This window comes from Vombatus ursinus, unplaced genomic scaffold (genome assembly GCF_900497805.2).
Source record: "Vombatus ursinus unplaced genomic scaffold, bare-nosed wombat genome assembly UNPS02014839.1, whole genome shotgun sequence".
Lineage (NCBI taxonomy): Eukaryota > Metazoa > Chordata > Mammalia > Diprotodontia > Vombatidae > Vombatus > Vombatus ursinus.
Window position 1 is genome coordinate 5687591 of NW_020954617.1, and position 27924 is coordinate 5715514.

The 27924-nt window shown below is 44.7% G+C and overlaps 1 protein-coding gene across 4 annotated transcripts; it reads left to right on the forward strand.

The window, feature by feature from the left end:
- On the forward strand, positions 1–27524 carry IRF5 (interferon regulatory factor 5). Of its 4 annotated transcripts, none has more exons than XM_027840181.1 (9): positions 1–18; positions 19566–19769; positions 20896–21085; positions 22000–22040; positions 24250–24283; positions 24443–24712; positions 25302–25691; positions 25891–26009; positions 26612–27524. In XM_027840181.1, the coding sequence occupies exons 2-9, from the start codon at positions 19581–19583 to the stop codon at positions 26858–26860; spliced, it is 1482 nt and encodes a 493-aa protein (XP_027695982.1). In that variant the 5' UTR covers positions 1–18; positions 19566–19580; the 3' UTR covers positions 26861–27524. The 4 variants fall into 4 exon arrangements, with proteins under 4 accessions (XP_027695982.1, XP_027695980.1, XP_027695981.1 ...); XM_027840179.1 differs by lacking the exon at positions 1–18 and adding an exon at positions 4390–4598; XM_027840180.1 differs by lacking the exon at positions 1–18 and adding an exon at positions 6324–6427.
- The last annotated feature ends 400 nt before the right edge of the window (positions 27525–27924 follow it).

The window sequence follows — 27924 nt, forward strand, 5'->3', positions numbered from 1 at the left end:
GCCCGCTCACCTGCCCAGGTAAGTGCCGGGCCGGAAGAGGGGGCGGGCTCTGAGTACCGGACGCGGGGCGGAGGGCCGAGCTGGGGCCGGCTCCGTAAGCGGGGAGGGGAGTACCGCGCCCCCCTCCACCCGAGCAGTCCCCGGCCCCCCCAAGCTCCAGCTCCTGCAACAGGTGTCGTGGCCTCTCGGGCTCGGAACGTGGCCGGAGAGCAACCCCAATAACTCCGCCCCCCGCAATGCGCTCCCGGCCCCCGGGGCCGAGAGGGGCGGGGCCTCGCTGACCCTGTGGCCGTAGGTGGGGGCTCTGGGGCTGGGCTGGGCTCCCCGCCCCGCCGCTTGGGCTACAGACCATGTCTGTTTTCTGTAACTGGGCTGCCCTGTTGGGGACTAAAGAAGGAAATGACGGCTTTCCTGTTGGACTTTCAATTTAAAGCCTTTTTTCTTGGGTTTTCTTGGTTTTTGGGGGGTTTTCTTGGTTTTTGGGGGGTTTTCTTGGCAAAGATAGTGGATTTGCCATTTCCTTCTCCAGCTCATTGGGGTGGGGGTGGAGAGGTCGGAAAAGGCTAGCTAACATTTATATAGCGCTTTAAGGTTTGCGAGGACTGATTTCTCAATTCTCTTATTTCGTTTGGATAAAGAGCTTCAGTTCCTCTTAAAATTACCCTCTTCCTTCCCGCACTTGAAACACTGAGCCCTATTCTATCCGAAAAGGATCGCTCACCCAACTTTCAAAGAGATCTGTGATCTCAAGGACCTGTGAATATCCACCCTTCTAGGATGCAGATCCCCGTCTGTCCAGTCTTCTCTTAAGTTCTGCAGTTTGGGAGGGGAAGGGGGGCATGGTGTTCGTACTCCGTGCTGGAGGCCTTCCCCTATTTTTCCTGACATCACAGGATACCAGCTGACACTCTGGCTGTCCACATGTCATTCCTTGCTCACACCACGGCATCAGCACATACTCATTCTCTGCCTATTACACATTTCTTTGATGACGTTTTGATTCCTCCTCTTCAAAGTTCCTCATATTAATAATAATAGCTCACATTTATATAGCACTTACTATGTGCCAGGCACAGTTCTAAGCCTTTTACAATTATCATCTCTTTTGGTTTTCATAATTTCAGCCAGCTCACACTCCCCATGGGCCTCTGCACTACTCATTTATTGTTTTAAATTTATTTTCTCCTTTCTGGCACTTACATAGCTAGCTCTTTAAGGTTTATGCAAAATGCTTTATGTATGTTAACTCATTTGAATCTGTTGATAACTCCAGGAGTTATTATTATCTCCAATTTTACAGATAAGGAAACTGAGGCAGGGTGACAGAACTAGTATCTGAGGCAGAATTTGAATTCCATCTTCTTGACTCTGAGCCCTATACTGTATAAACTGCTGCACTTAGCTGCCTAATTTTTATTTTTATTTTTTGGAAACTGTTGTATTCCATCTATTCAGTCACTATTTTGAAAAACATGTGAAGCATCCTAACCTCCAAAGTTCTTGGTGAGATTGCTTTGTATTTACTTACCTCTATATTCTATGTATTCTTATAGAGTATAAGCTCCTTGAGGGAAACAATTTGATTTTTGTTGTTGAGTCATGTTCAACTCTTTGTGACCTTTTTTGGAGTTTTCTTGGCGGATACTGGAGTGGTTTGCCATTTGTTTTTCCAGCTCATTTTACAAAATGAGGAAGCTGAGGCAAACGAGGTTAAGTAATTTGCCCAGGGTCACAGAGCTAATAAATGGCTGAGGATGGATTTGAACTCATGAAGCTCAGTCATCTGGATTCCAGGCTTCGTGCTGGATATAGCCACAGTGCCACTTAGGTGCTCTAAGAATTTGATATTTTTTGTTTTTGGATGCCCGGAGCCTAGGACAAAGCCTGGTGCATAATAGGCATTTAGTGTTGAATTGAAATTGTCTTCCAAAATCCCCTTATCCCAAATCCAAACTCAGGATTTAGGACCTATCCCATAGCATGAGGTGGGGGGGGGAGAGAGGGAGTTAGAATGCATGTGGATGAAAATTTGAAATCATCTAGTCTACCCCTTCACTTTACAGTGGAGAGAAACTGAGACCCAGAAAGATTAAGTGACTTGCTAAGGTCACACAGCTGTTAAGTGGCAACCAATTCCTCTGATTTCTAACTTATCACCTCCTATAGACTCTGCAGTCCAGGACTTGGTCTAATTAACATCCTAGACCTAGAGATCGGACTCAGAAACCTTCTAGTCCAATCTCCTTGTTTTGCAGATGAGGAAACTGAGACTCAAGGAGGTTAAAAAAATTTGCCAAGTGAGACAGCTAGGTGGCCCAGCAGATAGAGCATGGGCCCTGAAGTCAGGAGGCATGGAGCTCAAATCTGGGCTCACACACTTACTGTGTGACCCTGGGCAAGTCACTCAAACCCCAATTATCTCCTCCCCCTAAAACTGCCCAAGGAGAGTCAGAGGAGGGACATGAACCCAGGCCATCCGACTGACTCTTGAACCAGTGTACTCTGTCATACCCACCTGCTTCTCTTAAGAAAGTCCTGTTCCCACTTTGCCCAAATCTCCTAGGGAGGAAGAATCTCACACTTTGGCCACCAGTTCCCCTCCACAAATATATGTTTGGAGATTGTGGTCAAAGGCCAGGAAAGGAGACCCAGTGAGGTGGAGCTGAGAAAACACCAAAGGAATGGGAGGAGGGGGTTAAAAAAGGTGTTGACAGGCTATGCATCTCACCCTACCAGAGTATTTCTCAGATGTTTTCCCCTGTGAAAAGAAGAAGGAGCTAGAGGGAACACTGGGGAACCACGTGGAGCTGGGAATGTCCCTGGAGCTCACCTAGGAACAAGCCTTGGAACTCAGGAAACCAGAGCCACTGAAAGCTTAGCACCTCATATATCTCCTCCACCCATCCAACATCATGCCTAGGGTTTTGGAGGTCTAGTCCCAGCTAGCCTGTGTTTTGGCCACTCTCCTCACTCCTCAGCTCTAGCCTGTCTTTCCTCCATGATCTAGATAGACAGTAGAAATTTTGCTCACCCCTGGGGTTCTGAAAATCTGGAGTCTATGCAAGGAATATCTAGACTTGGAGAGGAGAGACAGCCTTGTCTCTGTCCAAGGGTCCAACGTGGGGAGTAACATGGGATGCTTAGGGCTTACAAGACATGGAGCTGAGGGTCTTGGCCCTCACCCCCTTTCTGTCTGCCTACCCCCATGGGCTTTCTTGGTGGGAATAGTGGTGTGTGTGTGTATATGTGTGTGTGTGTGTGTGTCTGTCTGTCTCTGTACTCCTGCTGTCTCTGTTGATGCCTGCCAACTGTACTGAGTCTTAAAACCTCTCTCCCTCTCCCCTTCCTCTCTGTTCTCACCTCCCATTCTCATTTCCAGGGAGCAACCTGGATGGCAGAGCAGCCACCTATAATCAGTGTCAGCTTTTTTATAGCCCCTGGATGCCACTACCTGGCCCCAAAGCTCCAGAAACAATCAGTCAACAAGCATTAATTAAGCACCTACCATGATTGATGCAGCGCTGCTAAGCGCTGAGGATTCAAACTAAGGCAAAAGCCATCCAGGCTCCCTTTTCCCTGTGGGGTATTGAGAGCCTTTGGGAAGGAAGGGGAGGGGAAGAGAGCACATAGCTATGAAAATTATGAATGCCCCCTTTTCTTTCATATATCCTCAACCAGTCAAGCTCTTATTTGCTCCTCCTAGGTGCCAGGCGTTATGCTAGGTACTCATAATCTTTCTAATATACCATTGACCTCATCAATGCAAATGCAATGGAAAAGGATGGGAATGTGGAGTTGGGATATGGGGTGGGAAGGGAGGGGCAAAGGGGCCTCTAATAATTTGGGTAAATCACTCCAAAGCCTCAGTTTCTTCATCTGTAAAATAAGGGGGTTGGGCTGGATGGCCTCTGGACTATGGATGGGAGCTATGTCAGAGAGGGAAAGACCTGGGATAGATTTCTATATCCATGTGCCCAAGAGTAAAATCAAAGCCTCTAGTTTAAGTTCCTTTCTGCAAATGAACTCAGAAAGCTTTGCATTCAGCCTCTGCCTGGCTCTTGTCCATTTCCTTCCAGGGCCCTCCACTCTGAATTCCTTCCCACCTCAAAACAGCAAACAGGGTAGGGGACCCAGACTTTTTAATCCAAGGAGGGATTAGTGAAGGATGTCTCCTCATTTCTAAGTGAACCGAGAGCCAGGCAATGATCCTGGGTGTCTTTCTTGGAATTCTGGATAGGAAGAATTTAGAACAATGGGCAGAGCAGCCTGATCACTACAAGAGGTCACTGAGAAGCCTACCCCAACTGAGCAAACCTTCAATGGAGGGGGAGCTTTAGAGAGCCGGGAGGAATCAGGAGGGGGCTGGCTAAGGAGGGAGGAGCCTGCAGGAGAGACAAGCTCTTACACCACCCTTTGGGCAGCAACACAGAAGGACCCAGAAAAGGCCTATTCTAGCCTCACATTACGGGTGGCAACCACAGGAGACATAGGGCCCCTGAGTCAGAAGCTACACCTGATTGACCAGGACTGCAGCAGGCAAGGGTGTTTCAGTGCTCTAGAGACCACAGTCTGGCAAGGGGCAACCAGAGCAGGACTGGGTAAGTTCTATGTGCCTTTGGAGGAAAAGGGGTGGGAGGGGTTGTGTCAGATAGAAGAGGTTAATCTGGGGTCCGTTCCCCCCCCCACACACAGCTGGGGAGACAGGACCCAAGAGAACCCGTGGCCAGGGTAGAGGCTCTCAAAGGGGAGTTTCAGTAAGGTAGAGTTGCCCAGTGCCCACATGCTGCTTGACTGTCCATGGCTGTGCCTCCGGGGCTCTGAGAATGACTGAGTCTGGGCCCCCCCATCCTCCATGAAGTTGCTATGGCCCCTTTGGGTGGTTCCTGCTGCCCCTTAGGGTGTGGATCTAGGGAGGCCCTCCAAGACTGTTCCTTTTCTTTGGAGGAAGATTCTGCCTTTGAAACTCCCCACCCAAGGGAGTGTAGTAAGAATAATAATAATGTTTACATAGCACTTTTGTCTCCTGCAACCCAATGGGGTAGGTAGGTGAGGATATATTTATCCCCATTTTATAGGTGAGGAAATGTGTCCTGAGAGGTTGAGGGACTTGCAGATCTCCTGGCAATGACTTTTCTCAGCACCTGTAGGCAGGGGTAGGGAACCCCAGCTTGATTGCCTGGGTCCCTTTGCTTGCCTCAGATTACCCTTCTGTGGAAAAAAAAAATGTTCAATTATTTTGGGCTCTCCCTCGAGGGACCTCCTTAGGTGGAGAAGAATTGGCTGTTTCATCCCTAATCTGGAAACCCTAAATCCATCTCCCTGGGGTGCGGAGGTGGGTGCTGGAATGAGAGAATTTATCTTGCTGGAGGGTGGGAAGGAGATAGACCCTTGGGCTTCTTAATTAGAATCTGTGAGAGAAGTCGGTGGCAGTAGGGTTGGTGGCCTAGGGTAAGGCTGGGTCTGTAAAGCCTGGGGCATCCCGGGTCCTAGGACTTTTGACTGACCCAGGGCTGTTTGCTCTTCCTGAGCAACCGTTCCCTGAAGAATCTTCACTGGAATCCACGTGACCCTGGTTTCTCAGAATGACTGAGGTCCCAGGGAATCCTGGCTGATAGAAAAAGATAGGGGGACCTGGTCCCCTTCTTGTAGCCTGACTAGCACTGGGTCTGATGTGTGCTTTATGTAGTTGAGGATGGGTTCTGCTGAGCCCCCCACCCCACGTTTGTAGAAGCCTTTCCTGACCCCTCTTCCAGTGCCATGCGTCATTGATTACTTCCTTTTTATCCAGTCCATAGCTTCTTTTCAAGTATTTGTTTGCATGTTGTCTCCCCCTTGTGATTGTGAGTTACTGGTCTTTTGCCTTTCTCTAAATCCTCAGCACTTAGCACAATACCTGACACACAGTAGGGGTTTCATAAATGCTTGTTTAATAAATGTACTATTATATATAATAAATATATAATACTTACATATGCACATATAAATCTATAATAAATAAAAATAAAAGGCAATTCTTGAGAGTCAGACAAGAGACTATTGCTTTGGCCTAGGCTTCTCCTTTTTATGGGGACTAAACTCTGGACCTTGGCATCATTAGCACCATGTCAGCCTCTTGAAGGGAAGAAGAGAGATCCGTCCAAACTCTTGGTGGGATCCTCCCCTACGGAGGAGGTATTTCACTGACTTTGACCGACAGTTTCTCTCCTCAGATTAAAACAGCAGCAACAACAAAAAAAAAAAAAACCCCAAACCATATCCACTAAGAAAAAGAGGAAGGGAAACTTGGGGTGAGCGTGGGTGGGGCAAGGTACTCCTCCATTTCCTAGAGAAGCCCCTGGGACTGCATTGGCCTTTGCGGGAGAAATGACCCTGAGTATATCAGATTGGAAATGAAACTGAGAGCCCAGAGGAGGATGGCCACCATCAGGTAGCAGAGCAAGTTGTGGGGGTGTGGGTGGGGGTGGGCTGGAGTCAGAATGGGAACCCAGGAGTCCTGGCCCTCAGGCTGCCACTCCCCACTGGAGGGAAGATTCCCCAGTTTAAAAGAAAACACTTCCTGGAGACTGGCTTTAAGGTCAAGTTTTATGTTTTGGGGACTAAGGGCTAAGCAGAGGGCACAGCAAGTGCAGACTTGAACTCTCTGCCCTGGGGGTGGGAGGGGAGATGGTTACTCACTGATGAGCTACTACCTGGGGGTAGAGAGGAGAGGCGGTATTTCCCATGACCCTGTCCTGGAATGAACTGTCTCACTTTGCATTTGCTTCCTCATTTGGGAAAATGAGAGCTACTGCTCTCCTTCTATTCCCTTTCCAAGTTCTGTCTGAGGCAAAGATTTCAGGACAAAGGCTTCCGTTTGCAAACCTTGGTGCTGAATTTGCAGTCGGAGGAGCCAGGTTTGAATCCCACCTCTTCTACTCAGCTCTGTGACTTTGGGCAAATCACTTCCCCTGTCTGGGATGTACTTTCCTCATCAGCAAAATGAAGGTATTCAATTAGATCAGGGGTTCATATCCGTTATTTCTGTCATGGACTGCTTTGGTGGTCTGGTGAAGCCTAGGGATCCCTTTTCAGAATGTTTTTAAATGTATAAAATAAATCATACAGGATTACAAAGGAAACAAATTATTGAAATATAGTTCTAAATATATATTTATGTACATGTATAGCTATATAAAATATGTATGTATATGTATATGTATGTATGTATATATGTATATATGTATGCATATATATGTATCTCATCCCCCAGGTTAAGAACCCCAGGTGGAGTGTTAGAGCCCAGATCTGTAACCACAGGGTATTCCTCTTTCTCACTGTGCTTCTGGTTTGGGAGAGGGTATATACATGATGACTCAGTTTTTCCTACTTCCCCTTTCCCAGGCTAAGACCTAGGACTTTCCACTATCACCTACTCCTGTCCCCTAGCTCAGGGGTTGGTGTTGAGAAGAGTGGGGAGATAGAGTGCAGAGAATCAGACCACCTCCATTAATTTATTCTATCTCGGGACACTTCCCCTATGTTAACTCCCTCTTTTCTTGTCCTGGGCAGGTAGAAAGGACTCTGTCCCCACCAAAATGTCACTGCCTACCAGCAGATGCCCAAATTCCCATTGCTGACAAAACCTTTTAAAACTTACATTTTTGTTGTCGTTCAGTTGTGTTGTGACCCCATTTAGGGTTTTCTTGGCAAAGATACTGGAGTAGTGTGCCATTCCCTTCTCCAGCTCATTTTACAGATGAGGAAACTGAGGCAAATAGGGTGAAGTAACTTGCCTAGGGTCACACAGCTAGCAAGTGTCAGAGGCTGGATTTGAACTCAGGAAGAAGAGCCTTACTGACTCCAGGCCCAGAGCTCTATCCACTGTACCCCCAGCTGCCCTAAAAATCTACATTTAGAGAACTTAAAGTGTGAGGAGGCAACAAATTAATCTAAATTTATACTAAGGTGTGAATGACTCATGCAAGAGTTCTCAGTTAGTCTGTCACCTAGCATTTATTCAGTGCCTGCTATGTGTGGGGCAATATGCTAAGCACCAGGATATCAAGAAAGGCAAAAGACAGTTTCAGCTTAGGAGTTCACAGTCCAAGGAGATGCCTGAGAAAAGTGTTAGTGTGGCCATTTACAATTTTGTCTAATGCTATTAGTAAGAATTTTCTCTTGAACCTAGGGTTGAACCCCTCCTTCCACCCCCATCAACAGTTCCTACTCCCCACAATGAGTCAGGGTTCAGAGTCACCCAGGCACTGGCCAGCCTCTGGTACTTTCGTTTCCCCCTGGGTTGGATGGGGGAGGGTAAAAAAAATGGGAACTGAGCAATCGGCCTTGGGGAGGAGACGGGAACATGGGAGGCAGGGGTTGGGCACATGGGAGGCAGGGGTTGGGAACCTCCCTCCTCCCAGCCCTCTCTATCCTCAGAACTGGCACCCATGTCCTGTGTCGAGAGATGATATATTACTCGGGGTCTGCAGAGAACTGATGTGCTCTAAGGCTTAAGTTAGGGTAGGGGGAAGTCACTGGTCTGTGACCTGAGGAAGAGAGCAGGCAAAAGGAGGTACAGAAAATGCCTATGCTCATTTATACCCATTCTGCTGACAGAGTTCCCCCACCATTCTCTCTGCAGAGTGGAAATAACATTAGCACAGGAAGGAGATGGAGGCCTGGCTTTCTGGCCCAGCCTTACTAATTAGGAGTTTGTATGATCTTGGACTATCACTTAACTTTGATAGCTACTGGGTTCTTTTGCTATTCATTCATTCATTTAGCAAACATTTATTAAGCACCTCCTGTATGAGAAGCTATATGAACCTTGGGTAAACAACTTAAATCTTTTTTGAGGCTCAGTGTTCTCATCTGTAAAATGGAGATTATGCTTGACACTACCTCCCTGGGTTCTTGTGAGGATGAAATGAGATCATGTATGTGAAGAGGCTCAAGGTGCTATATGTGTACATTTTTGCAGGAATCCAGACCTGTGATTACATTGAGGTAGGGAACTCCTGGTGAGTAAACTCCCTTTACCAGTACAGATGTGAAATTCCTCTGCAGCCTAGAATGGTGAGGTCTTGGAAGGGTCTTCTCCTCTAGGGAAACAGGGTTTGCCTGAATCCCATTGTGATGGGGGAGGGGAGGGGAACCAGGAGTTCTGGGGGTGTGATGGGCCCCCATCTGGCTCCATGGGTAGAGAAAGACGCTGGTGAAGCACATACCTTGGCGTGTCCTGGGGTTCTGAGTGACTACCTCTGGGATCACAACCAGTTATTTTTCAGAGGCCAGAAGACCAAGGTCTTCCTCATTCCCAGGTCGTATCTATCCACTGGACCATGGTGCCTCTGTGTTGTATAAATACTATTATTATCATCATCATAACCAGCAAGGCTGCCCCTCCCCTTTCAACAGGCACCCCTCAGGCTTCCCTTTAAGGACTATTGGTTCTTCATAAGGCTGCCCATAAAAATCTTTGGGGTCAGGGGTTGGGGAGCATTGCACGGTAAGTGATACATTCTGCTAGTGATTGCGTGTAGTTTCCTATGCTCTGTTCTCCAGCCAAACCGGAGTACCCACTGTTACTCAATGTCATCCTTCCCTTTCCAGGTCCCATTCCTCTGCTCATTCTATCACTTGTGCATAGAAGTGAAATCTCAGAGTTGGTTTAATTTGGGACATATTTTCGTGTGGTGATTTACTGTTTATAAGTCTTGCTTTGAAAACTGTTATGTATTTGTTACATATTTTAGATATAAGATTTTATCAGGAATAGTTCAAGTGAATATTTTTCCACTCTGCCATTTTTCTTCCAATTTTGTCTTTGTTGGTATTATTCATGAAAAAGTTTTGTTTTTTGAGGCAATCAGGGCTAAATAACTTGCCTAAGGTCACCTAGTTTCCGAGGTCTGGATTTGAACTCAGGTCCTCTTGACTCCAGGCCTGTGCTCTATTTACTGTGGCACTTAGCTTCCCCAAAAGTTTTTTTTTAATTTTAGGTAGTCAGAATTGTTTGTTTGAATGTTGGATTTGGAATCCCTAAAGTCAAATCCTGGATCTGTTACTTATTCCTTACGTGACCTTGTGAAAGTCAGTCACTTAATTTCTCTGGGGGGCCTCAGTTTCCTTATGTATAAAGTGATATGAGATTGGACTAGATATATCTATGACCCTATAATCTTTTTCAGTTTCATCTAACCCTTGTCTTATCTAAGAATTCTCCCCCTAGTGATAGCGCTGGAAAATACTTAATCTTGTTCTCTTTTAATTTTTTTTTTGTGATGTGATCTTTTATATTCAGTTTACATATCCATTTTTAGTTTATTGTAGTTAACAGTATAAGCTGTTCATTGCAGTCTAATTTCTACCAAACTGCTTTCCAGTTTTTGCAAGTTTTCTTTTTAAAAATTTTTTGAAATTTCTTAACATTCATATTTTTAAATTTTTGAGTTCCAAATTTTCTCCCTCCCTCCTGCCCCTCCCCCATCCATTGAGAAGGCAAGCAATAGGATATCAATTATACATGTGAAGTCACAAAATGAACAGTTCTTTTCAAAAAAGGAGTCTCACCTCCAGTAATTGATGTTTTAGGATTTATCAAATACTAGGCTACCAGTGGATAGTGGATAGGTATGGTGGATAGATAGTGGATAGATAGTGGATACTTAAGGGTGCTGGGCTTGGAATCAGGAAGACTCATCTTCATGAGCTCAAATCCAGCCTCAGACACTTCCTAGCTGTGTAACCCTGGGCAAGTCACTTAACCCTGTTGGCCTCAATTCCTTATCTGTAAAATGAGCTGGAGAAGGAAATGGCAAACCACACCAGTATCTCTACTGAGAAAACCCCAAAAGGGGGTCACGAAGAATCTGACATAACTGAACAAGAACACATTTTTTGCTTAGCAAGTTTGTTCCATTGATCTGCTTTTCTGCTTAACCGGTATCTAACAGTTTGGATGTCCACTGCTTCATAACATGGTTTGAAGTGGTTTGAAGATCATGTTGTACCCCTTTCATTTTTACTTTTCCTCATGATTTCCTTTGTGATTCTAGTTCTTCTGAATTAATTGTTCTTAAATTTTTTTAGTTCTAAAAAAGTATCTCCTTGGCAATTTACACCAAATAATAATGATAGCTAATATTTATATAGTGCATTCTATGTGCCAGGCACTGTGCTAAGCGCTTTTGAGCGATTGATCCTCACGACAACCCTATAAAGCTGTTAATATTCTCATTTTACAGATGAGGAAATTGAGGCAAACAGAGGTTAAGTGACTTGTCCAGGGTCACACAGCTAATCTGAGGTCAGATTTTAATTCGGGTCTTCTGATTCCAGACCTGGTACTCTATCCAGTACTTTCCAGGGTTGTTGGAGAATCAGATGACATAATATTTGTTTTTTAGGTTTTTTTAAGTGCTTAGCACAGTACCTAGTATATAGTAGGCATGGTATATAAATGCTTATTCCTTTCCCTTGCCATGTGGGTAGCAGACTGAAACTACTTGCAGAATAGCTGCACATTCTTCCAAGTCTCTCCAAGGCATTCCATTCCTTGTCATCACAACTCTTCTGGAAGCAGGCTCTCCAGCTTCTCCATGTGGAGGATTTTGTATCAGCTCAATATACTGATGAACTCCATTCATTCATTCAGTAAACCTTTACTAAGCGCTTACTATGGGCCAGGCACTGTGCTAAGCTCTGAGGGTACACAAAGAGGTAAAAGACAGCCCCTGCCCTCAAGGAGCTTACTCTATGTGTGCACTAGTCTCCATTTGTGGACATGACCCAACCATAGAGTAGATATCTCTCCAATTATTTGTTTCCCTTAATTTTTTTGTAAAAACAAACAGATTTTTAAAAAATTATTTTATTTTCAATTCAGGAAACAAAATGGCACTTCCATAACACCATACAATAAAAAAGATTATTGCACACAAAACTGCAAATCTATCATGTACAACTTTCTGTTCACTCCAAATATACAACAGTTATCATGTAAATTTCTTTTTTTTTCTTTTTTTTCTTTCTTTCTCCTCTGCCCCCCACCCTAGAGATGGCTACCATTAGACAGAGATAGATAGATAGATAGATAGATAGATAGATAGATAGATAGATATAGAGATATGTAAAATTATTCTGTATGTACTTCTATTTGTCAGTTCTTTCTCTGGATCCAGATGCCCTCTCTCTTTATATGTCCTTTATTTTTAATTTGTGTATTTATAAGAGTCAAAATGACTTAGTCGCTCAAAGTCATTTTTAAAAGAATATTGCTATTATCGTATACAATGTTCTTTTGGTCTGCTCACTTTGCTCTTCAGCATTTCATGCAAGTTTTTCCATGCTGTTCTAAGATCATTGACTTCATCATTTCTAAGATCATTTCTTCATCACAGTAGTATTCCATCACAACCGTACACCACAACCCATTCAGCCATTCTCCAATTGATGGGGATCCTTGCAATTTCCAGTTTTTTGCCTCCTCAAAAAGAGTTGCTATAAACATCCCATTCACATTCAAAGTTATAATTACTATTTGTGAATTTCACTCCATCTTATTTTTTACTATTTTCTTTCTCAGCCTCTCTTTTTACCCTATCCCTGTTACCTTATCTTCTCCCCCTGATGCCACAATCTCAATCCACACACCCCTCCAAAAGCCCCACCATCTTCTCCTCCCACCCTCTTAAATCCCAATCCACACTCCCCCAAAAGTCCTTCACCTCCCCTGTCCCCCAGTTTTCTCACCTTTCTACATGTTTGGAAGACTTCTACACCTTTTCAAATATACATGTTTTGAGGCAGCTAGGTGGTGCGGTGGATAGAGGGCCAGCCCTGAAGTCAGCAGGACCGAGTTCAAATCCGGCCTCAGACCAAACACTTGACACGTACTAGCTGTGTGACCCTGGGCAAGTCACTTAACCCCGATTGCCTAAAAACAAAAACAAAACAAATGTACGTGTTTTTTCTTCTTCAGCCCTGAGGAGAATAAGGTCCCAACATTATTAACCCTGCACCCCTACTTGCTTCCTTGGTATTAGCTCTTCCTTTCACCCTCCATTTTTGTTTTGGTTTGTTTTTTAGGCAACTGGGGTTAAGTGACTTGCCCAGGGTCACACAGCTAGTATATATCAAGTGTTTGGTCTGAGACCGAATTTGAACTCATGTCCTCCTGACTTCAGGGCCAGTGCTCTATCCACTGTGCCACCTAGCTGCCCCTTCACCCCCCATTTTTACAACATAATCGCTCCCTTTCATCTTTTCCTACCTTTGTCTTGCTTTTTAGAATCACCCTATCATACACAACTCACCCCCAACATTTCTTCTTTTTTTGAACCTAAAAATTATAATTTTTGTGTGATGCTAAGATTAATTCCTAGCATGTATTTGAACAATGTGAGTCACCTACCTATTATTCCTTATCAAACAAGTTTTCATACATCTAGGGTACTTTTAATTTCATTCATAGTTTTGGTATGTAGGGGCTTGTACAATTGATATTTTTACTATATTAGAAAAAAAGTGATAAAGTAGGTAAAATGAGCATTGACTACTACTTGGCTTTTTTTTCTCTTTGCAAATTCCTCCTGCAACTGATGCTATACACAGAACACAGGGGATTCCATCCCGCAGGATGATTCACTGTTACAGTTCTCAAATGCGTGCAACTTTGTAGACCTCAATAGAAAACCTTTCACTAATTTCCAAAGAAATAGGCCCCTCTCCACCCCCCAATATTAGTATCAAAGCCAAACTGAATTTGTTCTGAGATGTGAAAACAGTTCTCTCTCAGCTGCATGGGCTATAAGCATGAGAAAACAAAAGGTTCCTTTGGAGGGAGGGTTAAGATTTCTTGATTCAAGAGCTTTTCCCTGGAATATCTAGCTGGCAGGCAGGGCCTTGTCTCACCACACCTGGCAGCTCCGTATCACTTCCCTCAGGACTCTCACCCCTTCCACACTTTTTCCCTTCAAGGCCAAAGCCAGGGGAATAGGCCTGTTTCCTGCTTCTTGAGACACTAACGTCACTAGGTTCTTTGCAAAGACATGGATAAGAGGCTCATCTTGCCCGAGGAGCACTCTAGTAGTGATATTTGCAGGCTTACAGATATCATTGGGTGTTCTTGTCCTCACAGAGCCTCAGCACAGGTCTGTGAAAGCTTTCTTCACATTTCTTTCCAACTACTTTAGTAATGATGACAGTTTAAAGAAAACTGATAACATTTTCATATATATATATATATATATATGTACATATGAACAGTTTAACCTTAATGAGTACCTTATAATTAGTCTTTAACGTTTCCTTATATTTCTTCCGGATCTTTTATATCGAATATTTCCAATGAGTTTTTATATCGAATTTTCCAATGAGTTCTGGTCTTTCTGTTACTAATAACTGAAAGTCTTTCAGTTTATCAAATGACCTTTTTTTTTTATTTAGGATTATACTCAATTTTGCTGGGTAAGTTATTCTTGGACACAATCCCAGCTCTTTTGCTCTTACAAATATGATGTTCCAAGACCTATGGTCTTTTAGAGTAGAAGCTGCTAGGTCTTGTGAAATCCTGACTGTATTTCAACTGTATTTAAATTTGTTTTGTTTTGTTTTTTACTTGTTGCTTACAATATTTTCTGTTTAATTTGGGAGTTTTGAAACTTGGCTATGACATTCTTCTAAGTTTCCCTTCTGTAAATCTCTTTCAGTTGATGAATAGTAGATTTTTTCTATTTCTACTTTACTTTCTTGCTCTAGAACTTCAGGCAGGGCTTTTTTCCTCAATAATTTCTTATAATATTGTATCCAGATTCTTTTTTTTTAATCATAACTTTCTGGTAGTCTGTCAGTTCTTACATTGTCTCTGCACATCAGTTGTTTTTCTAATGAGGTATTTGAGATTCTCTTCTATTCTTTCTAGTTTTATTATTTCTTAGTGTCTTATAATGTCTTATAAACAATTAGATTTTAAGTTGTAGTCAGGGACTATGTTTCACTTCTTTGTATCCCCTACACCTAGAACATAGTAGGCATTTAACTTTATGGGAGATATATGGGTACATATGGTCCAGATCAGAGAATTTGCCAAACTTTCTTGGTTCTTGGCACTGTCAATGTCTCAGTAATTTTTTTATGGTACCCCCAGGCCAAAAGAAATACCTAATAGTTCTGTTTATTATATATTTAGGTCCAAACAACTTAATTAGTATTTGTGTCCTTTTAACTTAGTAACTGTTTGGAAAAAAAAACATAAATTTAAAGAAAAAAATGATATTTTTATTGCATTCTTAAATAACCACAGTTACTTGTGGTAGCTAGGTGGTGTAGTAGAGTGCTGAACTTGGAGTCAGGAAGACCTGAATTCAAATTCTGACTCAACCACTTACTAGCTGTGTGATTCTAGAAGTCACTTAACCTCTATTTTCCTCATCTGAAAAAAGGAGTAATAATAGTCCCTATCTCTCAAGGCTGTTGTGAGGATCAAATGAAATAATACTTGTAGAACACTGCAGACCTTTAAGTGTTGTATATAAATACTAAAAAATACCATAAAAATGGCTGCCATTGTTGGCTGTTGCTACTACTACTACTACTACTACTACTACTACTACTACTACTACTACTACTACTGTTGTTGTTCAGTCATTTTTCAGTGTTTTCTACTCTTCATGACTTCATCTGGGGTTTTCTTGGCAGCGATACTGGAGTGGTTTGCCATTTGCTTCTCCAGCTCATTTTACAGATGAAGAAACTTCAGCAAACAGAGGTTAAGTGACTTGCCCAAGGTCACATGGCTAGTAAGTGTCTGAAGCTGTATTTGAACTCAGATCTTCCTGATTCCAGGCCCAGCATTCTATCCATTGGGCCAATCTAGCTGTCATAGCTATTATGAATAGGCTGTGTGTGTGTGTGTGTGTGTGTGTGTGTGTGTGTGTGTGTGTGTGTGTGTGTGTGTACGTGTACCTGCCTGTTGGGCACGGCACAACTTCTCAAACCTTGGATTCAGATAGGATGCCACCTCATTCCCTGTTCCACATTGATTTTCATGCAGTATTTAAATTTTATCATAGCAACTGCCAAGACTCCAGCTCTGCAAAGATATGATAGTTGCAAACAAGAATGTTAAAAAAAAGTTACTTATGTAGCCAAAGTACAAGTAAATAAAAGCATAATGTGGTCCAATGTTGAAAATGTGAACTACCCCAATCTAAGAGATTGTGGGGTGCCTGACACACATGTGAGAATTGCTGTGTTTCACTCAAAAATTTAAGATAGCCGGTGACTTCTCTTTGAGTTCACCTGGGACTTGGGAGTCAAGAGAGCTAAACTTTAATCCTGACTGACAATTCCTTGCAGTGTGAATAGGGGCAAGTTATTTAACCATTTTTTATGCCTCAGTTTGCTAATGTATAAAATGGGACTAATATTTGTAGGCCTATAGTAAAATCCTACATCAGCATAATGACATAGGAGTTAGCCTGGCCTCGCAGGCTCTTGGAAGTATTATCCAGTTCTTTGATTATGGACCCAGTGATGGGCTTTCTGTTGGTCATCCAGGGACCAGCTAAGCTTAAGGAGATTCTTCATCAGAAAGTTGGCCAGAATGTAATTTTTTGGGGGGAGTGCTCCAGAAACTCATAAGGACCACCTTCTTTGTAACACAGAAAGGCCATGAACTGTGTCTGTGGAAGAGATACCCACAATCTTTGAGCCTATGATACTTTGCAGTACTGGGACAGAAAAACATTTCTAGTGGAAAAAGCTCTGGATTTGGACTTGGGCTGAGTTCCTACTCAGTCACTTATTTGCTCTAATCTTGGGGAAATGACAACCTCTGAGCCTGAGTTTCCTCATTTGTAAAACAGGAATAAAAATACCTGTCCTATCTACTTCACAAGGTTGTTGAGAATACAATCAAATAATGACATGAAAGTGCTTTACAACCATCAAAAACACTTGATGAATGAGCAACTATGTTTCATCATGTTCTCCCTTCCTAGCATTGCCCTTGACATTTTTTGCTTTGTGCAAGGCAATGAGATTTCCGTCTTTGATCACATGCCCCACCCCAGTCTTTATATCATTCTTTCCCTTTGTCTTTCTAATTGGGGAGATGCACTTGAGTGACCTTCTAAACCCCAAACCCCAACTCTTTCCCTGGATATGCCTCTGTTGAGTACTCACACACTTTTTGCCCGATAATCCCATTCTCTTATGGGGACAGAGATGCCAAGGAAATGGAAGACACTGTCTAATCTTCAGAAATTTATCATCCAGCTCAGGAAACGCACAAACAAATGTGTTCTAAATGCATCTTTCCACACGTATGTGAGCACACACATACACAGACCTCAGATACTTGCAAAGAAGTAGATCAAGTATAATTTGACATAGTAGTCACAAACTAGACTTTTCTGTTGTAGGTGGAGACAGTTAGTGTCTATGCTAGGTGTGGGAAGGAAGATCCGAATAGTTTCCTTTGAGGAAGAGGTGGTATATAGTGTAGGTAGAAAGAACATTGGATTGGGAATCAGGAGACCCAACCAGGTTCAAGTTGAGAAGACTTAGAAGGGACCATGAGGGCTATGTGCAAGTAATTGATAGGCTGTCACATCCTTTTTATTTTCAAAAATTTAGTATTTTATTTTTTTCTCAATTACATGTAAAAACAATTCTTAACATTTGTTTTTTAAAATTTTGAGTTTCAAATTCTCTCCTTACCTCCCCCCTCATTGAGAAGGCAAGCAATGTATTCCCTCTTTTTTAAAAACTTCTCTTATTTCCTTAAAATTTTAAATTAAAAAATCGTTTTACTATTATGAACTTGATAAACGTCAACAGATAGTTTCCCCTATGAAAAAGGATGGAAAAAGAGGGCTGCATATGAAACCATGTTCTATTATTATTCTTGTTATTATGTTATTATTGTTCACAAAAGGTAGAACTAGGAGCAGTGGGTAGAAATTGTAAAGAAGCTCATTTAGGCTAAAGAAAAAGTCCCTGACAACGAGAGCTTGGCCAGAGACTTCCCTTCTCACTGGATACAGGCAGGAAAAGACCTAGGAACAGCTGGGTTGGCTGTCAGCTCTGCTGTAGAGGGGCTTCTTCATTTAGTGGAGACTGGAGTAGACAGGTGACCTCTGAGGTCCCTTTAATTTAAGATTTAAGATGAAGATTAATTGAAGAATTTAAGATTCTGTGATTCAGAGTCTTCCACTAACAAGTCAGTTCACCATTTTGGAGGCAGTTGGGGTTAAGTGACTTGCCCTGAGTCACACAGCTAATAAGTGTCTAAGGCTGCATTTGAACTCAGGTCCTCCTGACTCCAGGGCTGGTGTCCTGTCCACTTTGGCACCTTGTTGTCCCCAGCTCACCATTTTGGACCTCAGTTCCTTTACTGTAAAGTGAGGTGGGGTTGGACTAGATGACCTCCAAGTTCACTTCCAGAAGGGAAATCCAAGGGGGATGATGGTGATCAGGGCCAAGACTACTAGTCTCAGGGTTATCACATGATAACTAGGGTTAAATACTTCAAAGCTCCCTTCTCTGTTCTTCTGTAGGGTGGGAAGGTGAATTTCCAAGGAAATGAAGTCCAAGTTGCCCAAGCAGACACACGGACCCAGTCGTTAAGCTTATTGGTCAGTCAGCCTGAGGACAGGGCTCAGTTATACAGTCTTTCCACATCTCTATTTAGCCCCTTTGAACAAACCAAGAGAAATGTTTGGAGGAGTGGGCATAATTGCTTTTCTACCTTTTTCTGAAAACATGACCAGGCAGATACAAGATCACAGGAGTCAGCTGGGCTTGGAGCCAACATACCCGTGTTTAGTCACTTTTCGTTGCAGATCTGAGTAAGGTGTCTTTGTCAGACTCCAGGTTTTCCTTGGTATATGGAGAAAATAAAGCATCCTTTGCATCCCTCCCCACCTCGGCTCCCATCTTAAAATTTAAAGTTGTTGGAAAAGATCTTAGAAATCATCTAATCAATCCCTCTTGTTTTATGGATGAGGAAACTGAGGTTCAGCAAGGTTAAGTAATTTGATCAAGGCCATCCATATTTTAGCAGAGCTGGGATTTGAACACAGGTCTTCCAACTCCGAATCCCCTGCTCTTTCTTTAAAACATGCTGCCACAGGGCTCAAATTCCTTCTTCCCCTGACCTCTGTTGCTTTTTGTTCCCCTCTCCCATTTCCTTTCTTCTTTCTCTGTCCACTTTCAAATGTAAAATTAAATTAGGCAATTGAAGGTCACAGAGAGGGGAGGGTGGGACTAAATTTTCAGGATTCTTGTCTGGGGAGAATGTGGTAGATGCTGATGGATGTAGCTTAGGATTTATTCTAGGGTTTCTCTCTGTTTAATAACTCTAAAGGCAATGAAAAATGAAGGTGGGAGCGGGAATCCCCTCCCCAGGACTAGCCTGCAAGTTCCTGTGAGAGGAGAGCCACATGTCAGAAACTTTTGGGTCCAGAGGAGAAAGTGCAGTCGGACCAGTGCCGGTGGTGGTTGGCCCCAAGCTCTGATGCTCCTTCAACCTCTTCATCAAGGACCAGCTTTCTCACCTCTTTCCCTGACTTCTTCCACAGGTCCACCAGCCTGCCATGACCCTACCTGTGCCACCTCCACCACGACGGGTGCGGCTCAAGCCCTGGCTGGTTGCCCAAGTGAACAGCTGCCAGTACCCAGGCCTTCAGTGGGTCAATGAGGAGCGCAAGCTCTTTTATATCCCCTGGCGCCATGCTACCAGGCATGGCCCTGCCCAGGACGAGGATGACAACACAATCTTCAAGGTATGCAGGGACCTCAAGAGACAGTGGAGAAGATTGATAGCAAGAGTTTTAGACCTTGGACCCTCACACGATATCCTTGCCTTGAAGAAAAACTGATGTAATCTCTGCAGGCTAGGCTTCATTGCCAACCCAACAGTTGGCTCCTACTCTTTATCATGGATTAAGACTTGGGCTTTTACCCAGTTTTCCCTTTTACACTTAGAGGATAAGGGGACAGACACATTGTTAGTGACAGTAATCCCTCATACTTGTATTTTGGCTCCACCTACCTATGACCCCTATGATTCCATTTGACAGAAATAGTTTCCACTTAGTGGAAAGTGTTAGATTTGGAAGAAGGAGAGCCCTGGGTTCAAATTCTGCCTGTGACACTTACTAAACTGTGTGATTCTGAGGCTTAGAGATGTTAAATGACTTCTCCATAGTCACATAGTTAGTATGTGCCAGAGGGAAGATTTGAACCCAGGTCTTCTCATTCTAAGTCCAATTGCTCTCTCTATTCTACTGCATTGCTTTTCATTTGATCCCCAATAACCATGTGGTAGGGAAGGATGGACATTGCTCTTCCTATTTTTATAGATGAGGAAACTGAGGAATAGAGAAGGTAAGACTTACCTAATTAATCTGTTAGTGGCAGAGCAGAGACTAGAAGCAAAAATGATTGTAGTTAAGAAAAGGGAGGGAAAAAAAGAAAAAAGAAAAAAGAAAAGGGAGGGAAAAAAAGAAAAAAGAAAAAAGAAAAGGGAGGAAAAGGTGTGTTTCTGAATCTGCAGCAGAGACAGAAGAAGAGATTTCAGTCAGTTTCTGCTTGGGGAAAGGAGTGAAGGGTTAAGGCAGAATTGGGGAAGGAGAGATGGTAAAGCTTTCTAAAATTCCTACCAGCCCAGCCTTTCTTCTTTCAGGTTCTGGGCACCTACCTGTTGGCATGTCTGCCTGGTGCCTTCTTACCTATCTCTCCTGACACCCCTGTTCTCTCTAAAGCTTCAAGTACTCATTCAGAAACTTAAGAGTAGGGTGGGATCTGTCTTGGCTTCAGTCTTACCCTTGGGGTCTGGGGTGGGGGGTTGGTGCACTAGCCTCAAGGTGACCTCTGGACTCTTCCCATCCATTCTCCTCACCCCTACAGGCCTGGGCCAAGGAGACAGGGAAGTACACGGAAGGCGTGGATGAGGCAGATCCTGCCAAGTGGAAGGCCAACCTTCGCTGTGCCCTCAACAAGAGCCGGGAGTTCCGCCTCCTTTATGATGGGCCCCGAGATATGCCACCCCAGCCATACAAGATCTACGAGGTCTGCGCCTCATGCCCTACTCCTGCAGGTACTTCCCCCTTGTCCCACGTGGGCCTGTGAGACCCTTAGGGATGAAATCTGGGGGTGGACTCTGGAGGATGGTCCAAGTGATGCAGCTCGGGCCTCATCCATTGCCATCTGCCTCTTTGGGTTGGAAGCAGCCCTGGTTCCTGATTGCCTGCCTCTGGTTGCCTTTCTCCTCGGGTAGATAGTGTGGGAGGATGAAAAGTGGTACAAGGGAGTATAGGGTTTCAGATCCTGCCTCGGTGTGACCATGGGCAAATCCCTTAACCTCATTGAGCCTCAGTTTCTTCATCTGTAAAATGAGTGGGTTGGACAGGATGACCTGGGAGTTACAGCTCTAGACTTATGATTGACCCTCTGACCCATCAGGTAGGTACAAGAAGAATCACATTTGGCTCCGGGGTCCATTCCAGCTACAGGCTGTTTTGGTGTGATCTCTTGATTCAGATTGGACCTACAGGATGCTCCTGGGGGAAGAGGCTGGGACAGCAAGAGACCAGTTAGGGGACAGATTATTCCTGGGGTCTTCAGAGACAATATTCTCCTCCTCCATGAGGGAGTCTAGCAGACCAGGAACTGACTCCTATGCAGCTCCTTGCTAAGGCGACCCTGCTTGACCTGGGGTTGGCCATGTGGTTTGTGAATGCGGCAGTAAGTTCAGGACCCTCCCTGGGGAGAAGAGAAAAGGAGCAGGCTTCCATGATGATTTACTCTGAATGATACGCATGCATCTGTCTGCTCTTAGTGTGAGGCAGTCTCTTTGGGGTTTTCAGTGTTAGGGCAGTGTCAGGTAGTGTCAGTCTCCTCTGTGGTCTCAGTTTGCTTGGTTGTCATCCCAATGGAACTTCTGAGCTCCTGGACATCACTTCCTCCCATGCTGCCCAGGTTCCCTCTCCTTTCCTTTTTTCTTTCCTTCAGAGTCCCTGCCTGGTGAAGAAGAAGATGAGGAGGATGAGGAGGTGAGTTCTGAAATAGAACCAGGTTGAGGTGGGGAGTGGGGTGCCTCTAAACTCTGTCATCTGCAGATGTGAGTGCTTCTTAGGAAGTTGTCTCTCACCCTTTTCTCCAAGATTCCACATTCAACAAATATTAAGCATGAGGCATTTCCAAATGTCATGATGGACATTAGGGATAAGACCCTGTTTTCAAGGTACTTACAATCTATAAGGAAGAAAAGACAAGTCCACAGTAATAACTGCTAGCATTTATATTGCTTCAGAATTTGCAAAGCACTTTACATGTTACCTCATTTGTTCCACACAATGACCCTATGAGGTAGGTGCTATTGTCATCCCCATTTTGCAGATTGATTCTAAGAGAGCTTATGTGACTTGTGCAGCACCATACAGCTAATCAGTGTCTAAGGTGGAACCTGAACTCGGGTTTTCCTGACTCCAAGTGCATTGTTCTCTCCACTCTGCCACCCAGCTACTGAATAACTATAATATAAAGGAGAACGTGACAATTGCCTTGGCAAAGTGTTGTGAGAAATCTGATGGAAGGGAAAGATACCATCCATGCCCCCTATCCATACAGATTACTCCAGGAGTTTCATCTCCAGCCCTGACTTCTCTTCTGAGCCACAGACCTCAGTCTCCACTTGGATGTCCCACTGATGTCTCAGGCTTAACTTGTCCCCAGCCAGTCTCATTACTTTCTCCATGAGCCAGTTCTTTTTTTTTTTTGTCTTCACTATTTCAGGGGTACTGCTGTTCTTTCTGTCTCTCATGTCCAAAACCTTAGTGATGTTGCATTTTCCTTTTCCTCGTCTCACAATAAAACCAACTGGTTACAGAGTCCTATTGATTCTATGTTTCTGTCTCTTATATCCATCTCGTTCCTACTACATTCCTCATTCCTACTACATACTAACATCCCAGTGCTTCCATGGTTTCAATAATCTACTAACAGGTCTTCTCATTTTTATAGCCTGTCCATCCCTATCCTGACCCCAATCTATCCTTACGTATAAATCTGACTTCATTCCTCTGTTCTGTGAAATATCTTCAGTGGCTCCTAATTGCCTGCCAGGTAAATAAAGTTTAAGCTGTTTGTCTAGCATTCAAGGCCCTCCACATTCTTCTGCCACCTTAGTTTTCCAGCCTTTTTCTCACAGTAGGTCCCTCCATATATCTTGTGGTCCAATCAAACTTAACCGATCCCCGTCTCCTGTACTTTCTTCCCTCAGCGCCTTTGCTTCTGCTGTTCCCTATACCTGGAATGCCTTTTCTTTTGATAAATTCCTACTCATCCTTTAAACGCCCCCTTCAAACAGTACATCAGTGTATCAAGTGCTTACTGTATGCTGTGCCCTGTGCTAAGTGCTGGAAACACTAACTTCATGGTTTATATTCTAACTCAAGTGCCATCTTGTCCAAAAGCTTTCTCTGAAAGCCCACCCAGGGGGAAAATGACCCTTTCTTTTTCCCTGAAAGCTCACATGACATACATTAGGAGAAATGGAGGGGAAGGGGAAGAGAAAGTGCCACTGTATATTATAATTACCTGTATATTTTCCATGACCTCCCTCCTCCCCTCTCTCTCACGATCCATAAAGGTAGGGACCATGTCTTAAATAAAATTAATCACCTTCAGAACCTGGCGCAATTCTGTGCACACTCTGTGCTTGCAACATGGAAGCTATGAAGGCATTTGCAAAGCTAGAATGAGAACAGCCCCAGGAGAGTACTGAGCTATGGCTGGAGTCCATGAAGGCATGAAAGATAAAGCTAGGACAGGAGTCTGGTGCCAGGTGGTGTAGTACTTGGAATGCTAGCAGAGGTCTGCACTTCATTTCGTAGGTGATGTAGAGCCATTAAAGGTTTTCCTTCATAGAGGGATGCATTCCCCATCTTGGGGGCTGTTCTAACTCCAAGGATTCTTCCTACTGATGCTTCTGGTTTGTGTGGTCTTTTTCCTTTCCAAAGGGGCTTCCTGTGTACAACAATCTCGTGGGATAAAATTATACTCATTAGATAAATGAGGTTGAGTGATTTGCCCATGATCACTTGACAGATCTGGCATCCAAATCTAGGTCTCCTGACTGCTAGTGCAGGCCTAAGGCTGAAGGCAGGGTTGGTTACTTTGTGTTCCATATGTATTATCTCAGCATTTGTATCCTATTATCACAATAACAATGATTAATTTTTCCTTCTCTCTCTCCACTAGCTACAAAGGATGTTGCCAACTCTGAGCATCACAGGTGGGCGATGGGGGCTTGGTGTGCTGTGGGCAGGTTGGGGAGGGGGGCTGGGAGGAGGTCTGAGTTCTGGAGCGGGTGGCAGACACTGGGGTCTGGGGTTTTCTTGGGAGGGCTCCTGGGGAGAGGAGTTAATGACTGCTTATTTTTGGGGGGCTACAGAACCACAACCTGCCCCTTCCATGGTCCCCTATACTTTGCCGAAGGAAGAACAGAAGTGGCCAGCCCCCAGTCTTCAGCCACCTCTTGGGCTGGGACCCTCCCCTCCTGAGCCCACCATCCTGGCCCCTGCACCCTGCCCCTCTGCTACTTTTGGGGAACTGATCCCTGAAGTCCTTCCAGCCTTGGACCCTGGGCCTCTAGCTGCCAGCTTGGCTCCCCCTCCAGAACAGCTGCCTCCCGATCTGCTCATAAATCCCCACATGCTGCCATGTAAGGACCTCTTAGCCGGGGATGGGGAGGGTTGAGAGAAGCAGCTGGAAATGAGGAAGGAATAGAAGACAGCTCGAGGTGGCTAGACTAAATGAGGGCTTCTTCCCTTGAGAGATTATGTGACTCTTAGGTATCAGTGTGAGCAAGGTCCTTGGAAACAGAGGGCCAGAGCATCCTCTCCAACAAGTCAGGTCAGTAAGCATTTGTGAAATGCCTACTCGGTGACAGGCACTGTGCTAAGCACTAGCTGAAGATGGTCCCTGCTCTCAGGGAGCTCACAGTCTAATGGAGGAGATAGCATGCAAACAACCATGTACTACAGAATATAAGCTGCTTAAGTTGGAAATCATCTCAGGGGGAACTAAGCACTTGTGTATTAAGAAGGATCAAGGGGCACAGTGTGGGACCGAGGTTGGGAGTGTTGGTCCAAGGAGATTATTAGGGAAAGGAAAAACTAAGTTGAGAGGGAGGGGGTGTGCCTAAGACACACTTGAGGTGATCTTACCTGTGGAGGGAGCTGGGATCAAGGCACAGTGGGAGCTCATATGGGACTTGGGTGTTGGGTTGGTCGGGTTGTCCCCTTCCACAGTGACCGACCTGGAGATCAAGTTCCAGTACCGAGGCCAGCCACCCTATTCCCTCACCATCAGCAACCCCCAGGGTTGCCGCCTCTTCTACAGCCAGCTGGAGGCTACCCAGGAGCAAGTGGAACTCTTTGGCCCGGTGAGCCTGGAGCAGGTGCGTTTTCCTGGTCCAGAGGGTATCCCTAGCGAGAAGCAGCGCTTCTATACCCACCAGTTACTAGATGTGCTGGACCGAGGACTCATCCTGCAACTCCAGGGCCAGGATCTCTATGCCATTCGTCTTTGCCAGTGCAAAGTGTTCTGGAGCGGACCTTGTGCCACACCCTCTGCCACGCCACGACCCATCCAAAGAGAGAAGAAGACAAAGCTTTTCAGTCTTGAGCAGTTCCTCAATGGTGAGGCCAGCTCTCTGGCTTTGCTTTTCTCTAGAGTTTCTTTCAACCCCCCATCTGCTCCTAAAATCTGGTGCCGTCCTCTGACTTTCATCACAAGTGTTTGCTCCCCTACTGACCATTCTGGGGGTTGCAGGATGGGTGCCAGGCTTAAGACTGGATCTTACTAACTGTGGTCTCTTGGTTCCATTCTCTACCCCAGAGCTGATCCTATTTCAAAAGGGCCAGACCACAACTCCACCAGCCTTTGAGATTTTCTTTTGCTTTGGGGAGGAGTGGCCAGACAGAAAACCTAAGGAGAAGAAACTCATTACTGTGCAGGTATGTATTGAACAAATAGGTCCAATGACTTCATAGCCTGACCCCTTCCTCATTACTTCCCTCTATTCCAGGCATACTAGCCTAATCCCACGAAGCTCCATCTCCCATCTCTCTATGCCTTCCATATCTAAAATGTTCTCCTTCTCATCCTCTCATGGATCCCCAGCTACCTTTAAGACTCAGCTCAAGTATCACCTCCTCCAGGAGGCCTTTTCTAATCTCCACAGCTGCTGGTGCCTTCTGTCTAAGGCTCCCCTCCATCTACTCCATCTTCTCCTGATTGGTGTGCAGGTTTATGTGTGTTCTCTCTTATTAGAATGTAGCCTACGGAAGGGAATGTTTTTGCTTTTTTTTTGTATCCCCAGTACTTAGCACAGGGCCTAGCACATGAGGGCTTACTAAATGCTTCTTGATTGATAGGGCTGCAGTTTCCTCATCAGTAAAATAAACAAATTGGATCACTCTTGAGATCTCTTGCAGCACAGAATCCTGTGTTCTCTCCCCTGCCTCAACTTTTGCTTCAAAGATCATCGGGGGTGTGGGTGTTGGTGATGGTAGCCAGTCAAAGTATTCCTATCTCCTTCCCTATCCCTCTCCTCCAGGTCGTGCCAGTAGCAGCTCGGCTTCTACTAGAGATGTTCTCAGGGGAGCTTTCCTGGTCAGCTGACAGCATCCGGCTGCAAATCTCAAACCCAGACCTGAAGGACAGAATGGTAGAGCAGTTTAAGGAGCTACATCACATTTGGCAGCTACAGCAGCGCCTGCCGCCTGTCCCCTCTGTGCCTCCTGGACAGGGCCTTCCTGCTGGCACAGGGCCCTGGCCCATTCACCAAGTTGGCATGCATCAGTGAAGCGGCTGCTCATCACCCATCCCTCACCAGCTTTTATACGAGAACTGACCTCAGTGTGCCAAAGACCCAGTGGCTACTTTTAGAGCCAGCATGGCCCAGGCCTCATCTGCTGAAGATGGCTTTGTGCTCAGGGGGAGAAGGGTTAGGATGGCGGGTCCCTGGGTTCTCCTTACCAGCAGGAGCTTGTAGAGAAGATGATGCCCTGCTTTGGGCTGCCAGAGCTTTATCAAGCTGCATTAGGAGGAACTCAGCTAACACCTGATATGGAAGGCTTGGAGCAGGGGATTTCTGGGACCTTGAGGAAAAGGCAGTGCTTTCCAAATAGGAAGAATGCTTTTTAATTCTTCCTTTCAGTGGAAGGAAAAAAAGTGCTGCAGCCAGGCAGCCCTTAATAGAGGACAATAGCAGCTCACAGGGGCTGGAAGATCTATCTCAGCAGATGGCTCATCGACATCTACAGCTGTTTTCCTTATTCCTAAAGAACAGGCGTATAAAGACACTTGTTTCCCAAAGAAGCCACAGTTTAAGGTGGTAGCTACTCCCACTTTTGAGGGCATAGCAAACAGCTAGAGTAGGAAATGGGATTTTGTAATGTAATTTTAAATTGCTGTGAGGGTGAATTATGGCTGATAAGCCATATCGACATTAAAAGATAACAAATTTATCGGCTTGTCTGAATTGCTCTTACCTGTTTCTAGTATCATCCTACCCCACCCCCATCTGATGTTAACCAGGGACAGGATGTTTTGCTTCAGTTGGCTGATCTTGAAAGCAGTCCTGCTTTCCAACCAAACGTTGGTGAAAGACTACTTAGGGTTCCTTACCTAATTACCACCCCAGTAATATCATATCAGTCACACTCACAGGGATGGTCACAACGTTGATCTTTTCACCACCCTCAGATGTTCCATCTCCACAACTCTGGACGTCACCTCCACTCTTTTCTACTTCTCCCTGTACCTCCACCCTTCCTAACCCTGTTTTCTATCCTTTGTAACTTCGAGCCACTGCACGCCTTCCTCGATTTCCCAGGCTGTAACCCTGCTTTAGATTCACTTTCCTCT